Source organism: Oncorhynchus tshawytscha, linkage group LG15 (assembly GCF_018296145.1).
Source record: "Oncorhynchus tshawytscha isolate Ot180627B linkage group LG15, Otsh_v2.0, whole genome shotgun sequence".
NCBI lineage: Eukaryota > Metazoa > Chordata > Actinopteri > Salmoniformes > Salmonidae > Oncorhynchus > Oncorhynchus tshawytscha.
This window is the reverse complement of record NC_056443.1, coordinates 21,517,087-21,522,216: the sequence shown is the minus strand read 5'-3', so window position 1 is coordinate 21,522,216 and position 5,130 is coordinate 21,517,087. Positions and strand designations below refer to the sequence as shown.

The 5,130-nt window shown below is 42.7% G+C and overlaps 1 protein-coding gene across 1 annotated transcript; it reads right to left on the bottom strand.

Annotated features, from left to right (window-relative positions):
- Positions 1-2,613: 2,613 nt before the first annotated feature.
- On the bottom strand, positions 2,614-4,427 carry cnpy4 (canopy FGF signaling regulator 4). Its single transcript, XM_024401732.2, has 6 exons — positions 4,239-4,427; positions 3,908-4,034; positions 3,570-3,666; positions 3,291-3,413; positions 3,078-3,195; positions 2,614-2,930 (listed from the first exon to the last, which is right to left on the bottom strand). Exons 1-6 carry the CDS (start codon positions 4,321-4,323, stop codon positions 2,821-2,823), a joined length of 660 nt encoding a protein of 219 aa, XP_024257500.1. The 5' UTR covers positions 4,324-4,427; the 3' UTR covers positions 2,614-2,820.
- Between the last annotated feature and the right edge of the window lie 703 nt (positions 4,428-5,130).

Here is a 5,130-nt window from a genome sequence, read left to right as displayed (position 1 = left end):
CAAGGGTCGGGAGAAATTCAGCATCAAAACGTAAAAACAGAAAGGCTTTCCTCCTTTCCATTCACAGTGCAGGTTATGCGATGTGAATAAACTATTCCTGGCATGTTCATCTTAAACCATGAAGCCTCAATATCTATCGAGACGCCAGATATGACACCTTTAATCGGTGCCCTACTCCGATAATCATAGCATTCCACTTCATGCGTCGACCATTTGTGCATTCACAGTGCTTTCTCCTTTTGACACACATGAAAACACCATCACCAACAACAACAACACCAACAGAATCAAGCCTCGCTCCTGCTTCCTCCATTACTCTCAAACCAAAGTTAGAGCTTCTTCTTCTTTAGGTTTTATGGCAAACAAGTCAGTGCTTCAGCAATAAATCCTTCCATAGAGATAGCAATTACCGGTAGTTCTAATTATTAATCAACTAATCATTTTTGGAGGTGTAGTCTTCTGGCAGGTGGGACCGATTAGAATAGGGATGATGTCACTTTCCATAAGGCAAAAATATATATTTTTACCACATGGAAAATATTTTCCTACATTTGTGAAATAAGAATGATCAATGATGTAGCACAAAAGTAGTCAACCTAGTCAAAGGCCAATAAACAATTGCGCAGGTAAAGTTCTGTGGTCACAATTTGCCCTAGTTGAACTACTCGAATGTTTGTTGTAAAATATATATATATTACATTTCATTTGAACACTGTGACTAAGTAGTTGAGATTGGAATTGTTGATTCTGGGTTGAGAAGTTACAGAGAGCCAGGTTCCAAGCTTATGAAGATGACTCTTTATAGATCCTTTATTTGAATTCTGGCAACTCCGCCTTAGTGTTGTTTCTTAATGTGCTTGGCTGTATCTGCTGGGTTCACATAGTTTTGGTTGATTTGCAGTACCATCCTCAGGGCCAAAAGCCTGTATAAAGACTGGGACAGAAAAAACAGGAGAATACACTATTTAAATTTAGTTTATTTCCTTCAAAAAGAAAAACACATGTGTAAAATCGTACATGTTCCCATCATCGTAGACACCTAAACAGAGCTGAATGTTGGATATTTGTGCCGCATAATATTATGGAAGCAAGACTAATAGCGCACCTTCCACACAAAAAAACAACACTTGTTGCTCTGGTCTAGGCCAGGGACCCTGATAGATCAATGCAGTTCTAGAGACAATTTCAGAAATATACCACAAGATGGCAGCACATTACAAGTTCTCACATCTCCAGCCAGGTAGCTACACCGACTTTCATTGGATATGCAATTGTACCATTTAAAAAAAAAATCCAGTATCCCAATGTTCTTGCTCCCTATACAGTAGAAGGCATGTGAAAAGCTAAATTAAATTCAGACAAATTTCAAGACTCACATGTACACAATGTGATAAGTTTATTCAAATTTAAAAACGGTACATATTGGATTTAGGAAACAAAAATGTACCATATAGTAGTACACGAATACAAAACATGGGCACACTTCGACAGGGTAAAAAGGCTTTCCAATTTCCTATACTTCCCCATCTTAGATAATGCAGTTGGTTTTTAATTTACTTTCATATTGTAGTGTTCTGTAGCATTCTCAGTTTCAACTTACCTACTGAAAAGGGACAGGTGTGTGTAAATTGATGATATTGATTTGATGTAAACTGTAAATGACACATCTATGACTATTCAAATGTTGGACACAACTGGATTGCCTCTTGCTCCATAGATACACTACATGACCAAAAGTATGTGGACACCTGCTCATTGAACATCTCATTCCAAAATCATGTTCATTAATATCGAGTTGATCCCCCCACTTTTCTGCTACAACAGCCTCCACTCTTCTGGGAAGGCTTTCCACTAGATGTTGGAACATTGCTGCAGGGACTTGCTTCCATTTAGCCACAAGAGCATTAGTGAGGACGGGCAATGATGTTAGGCGATACGCCTGGCTCGCTCTCGGCATTCCATGTCATCCCAAAGATGATCAATAGGGTTGTCAGGGCTCTGTGGAGGCCAGTCAAGTTCTTCCACACCGATCTCAACCAAACCACTTCTGGACCTTGCTTTGTGCAGTGACATTGTCATGCTGAAACAGGAAAGGGCCACCCCCAAACTGCAGCCACAAAGTTAGAAGCAAAGAATCTTCTACCATGTCATTGTATGCTGTAGCATTAAGATTTCCCTTCACTGGAACTAAGGGGCCTAGCCCAAAACAGGAAAAACAGTCCCAGACCATTATTCCTCCTCCACCAAACTTTACAGTTGACACTACGCATTAGGGCAGGTAGCTTTATTCTGGCATCCGCCAAACCAAGATTCGACTGTGGGACTGCCAGATGGTAAAGCGTGATTCATCACTCCAGAGAACGCGTTTCCATTGCTCCAGAATTGAATACGGCGAGCTTTACACCACCCCACCACCTCTACTGCCAATGTTTGTCGATGGGGATTGCATGACTGTGTGCCCGATTTTAAACACCTGTCAACAACGGGCGTGGCTGAAATTGCCGAATCCACTCATTTGAAGGGGTGTCCACATACTTTTGTAGATATAGTGTATGATAATAGAGTGGTGAAGGTTTGGGAGACTTGACTTAGCTCACTTTTAGCTTTCTGAGGAGCAAGACAGGAGGCGGATTGTCGATGCAGAGACAGGAATTGTAATGTTCAGTTGGTTGGTCTGCTACATACAGTATTATTGATGTTGAATGTAACTTTGCTCCATGCATTCTAACTATGTTCCACTCCAAATATCGTATGACAATTTGGGAAGGAAAGAGGGGTAGTTCTGTTAGGGAGACTTTCACTCCGCCATTTTGGATGATTTCACAGTTCTCCTGCGTCGTGAGTCTTCCCTCCTCCCTCTTCTTCGCTTGCTACCTCCACTTTGGATCCCTTCTTTCCCATGTCACCCTTCCAAACCTCCTGTAGACATTCTGAGGGAGAGAGGGAAAACCCAGGTAAGTGTTTAACTCTATGTGAACACGTGTATGTTGTGTTTGCCACTATTCAAGTGTCTTGGGTGAGTGTGTGCTTTAGGTATACGTTTGCAAGTGTGTATGCTATAGTGTGTGTTTCCAAACCTTGCTCGGAGGTCTTGAGAATGTGTGTCTCACACAGGAAGCGCTCCAGCCTCTCCTCCTGATGGTGGAAGTACCAGTCCTCCACAACCTCCTCATACTGCTCTAGCATCGTCTCACACTGAAACAACCCAACACCCACTTATTGTCATGAACACGCACAACCCTCTGCCTGTAAAGCGGTGTGTTGATGTGTAAACACACACGGGTATGTACCTGTTTCTTCATGTCGGACACCTCCACTGAGGGTTCGTCCCAGAGTTCATAGGGCAGACCCAACTCCACCTTCACCCCCTTATGGACCAAGTTCTTCAGGGTGGCCATGGTCTGACTGGTACCCTAAAACACACACAGATTGTTAGTTGACTCAGGTGTGTTAATACTGGACTGGAACAAAATCCTGCATGCCATGTGGGTCCACAGGACCAGGATTGAAGAACACTGTTCTAAAGCATGAACATTGGTTAAACTGCGAAGATGGAGAGGTGTGAGGACCTTGGCGTATCGGAGGCTGCCAGGTCTCTCTGCATGGACACTGTACTGTAGGATCCCCTCACAGATGTTATCCACTGCCTCCGTCAGACGGGTCTCACTGAAAACAGTTATTTCAAAAATCACAACTACAAAATTAGTGGTCAAATCATTTGTCTATGACAAGAGAGCAGAGCTCAATGAGAGGCTTGCCTCTCCTTCTCCATAACATAAAAGTGGCTTCCTCTCCATGTATCCTTCCATTCATCGATCTTAAAGGCCAGTTGACCCATCCTGTTTTATTACATCAACACGGTTGAAGGAGAGGGACACTTTAAAGTACTCGTCCTGGGGTTACTTACGAGGTATTGTATTTGATCTTGCGTCTGCGTTTACCCGTGTCCAGCACTGCTCCTAGCTCCAGAACCTCCTTGGACCGACCCGTCTTCTCCAAGGCTGCTTGGAGCTCCACCGTCAGGAATTTACACACTATAGGGTTCCGACAGGCGGATGTTGTTCAAATGCATGTTAATTTACATTTATAAACACGTCCCATGTAAGTAAGAAAATGCATTCACAGACACTGAATCTCCTAGTTAGTTATCTAGCTAACGTTAGCTAAGTATACAAAAAAGCTAACGCTGAGCAAGACATCGTCACATTCAATGTGTAACTACTGTAGCTAACGTTTACCTTCGCATCGATTGGGCAGTCTTTCGTCCTCGGCTGATATAGCGAAGCTGCACACCCAAAAAAGGCACAAGAGGAAAAGTTCCATTGCAACTTTTCGCCAACTTGATTCCCTAAATCCGTTTACAGAAGCCACATCGGCATTTTTCTGAGAGACTCACAGCACGTAAATGGCAAGGCGCAGGCGCAGTGTAGTAGTTGAAGCTTCCCAAAAAGGTATTCACTTAACACAGCCAGAAAGTCATAAATATGGCTAAACCCCGCTAGTTCCACAATTTATTTTCATACAATATTATTTTAGCCCTAACCTTAACCACACCGATAACCGTATGACTAACCTTAAATTAAGGCCAAAAAGCGATTATTTATTATTTTCTAACATCTTTAAGTTGCAGCCAATTGTGACTTTGTGGCTGTGTTATCTAGTGGAAAACACAAAAGGGGAAAGGCGGATCGTGCGAATCCGATTTAGGAAATCTAGTCGAGCATTGAAAAATTCAAACTCAAGGTGGGGAAAGATATTTAGAGTGGACATTTGTAAAATGTAAACATTACAAAAAAAGATGAACGTGCATTTTATCCCATAGGGATTGTATTAAGTGAGTTTAGAGCTTTGGAGTCTCAAGCCCCCACTCCCCAGTTAGCAATGAGCACTCTAGCCAGAGGAAAGAGTGCTGTGCCTTTTTAGCCGATTTATCACGCGGCTGCAATGCTCCTGAAGTTCACGTGCCGTTTTCCTCGCACAGCCTTTGCTTGTCAGTGCTATAATTCAGAGCTAGGGCCTACTATTTATTGACCCCCATGATGAAATCTGGAGGGGCCTGTGGATCTGTCTTCATCCGTTCGCACATTAGTCATACAGGATATCTCAGACAGCAATGGCCTGATTTTTAAA

What these genes read in the sequence shown, in the direction of transcription:
- cnpy4 (XM_024401732.2), bottom strand. Translation starts at nt 4,323, where the DNA reads ATGGAACTTTTCCTCTTGTGCCTTTTTTGGGTGTGCAGCTTCGCTATA. An exon ending in GCAGCCTCCGATACGCCAAG is followed by an intron (nt 3,414 to 3,569) that starts GTCCTCACACCT and finishes TGTGTGTTTTAG; the next exon opens with GGTACCAGTCAGACCATGGC. An exon ending in TGTCCGACATGAAGAAACAG is followed by an intron (nt 3,196 to 3,290) that starts GTACATACCCGT and finishes GGGTTGTTTCAG; the next exon opens with TGTGAGACGATGCTAGAGCA.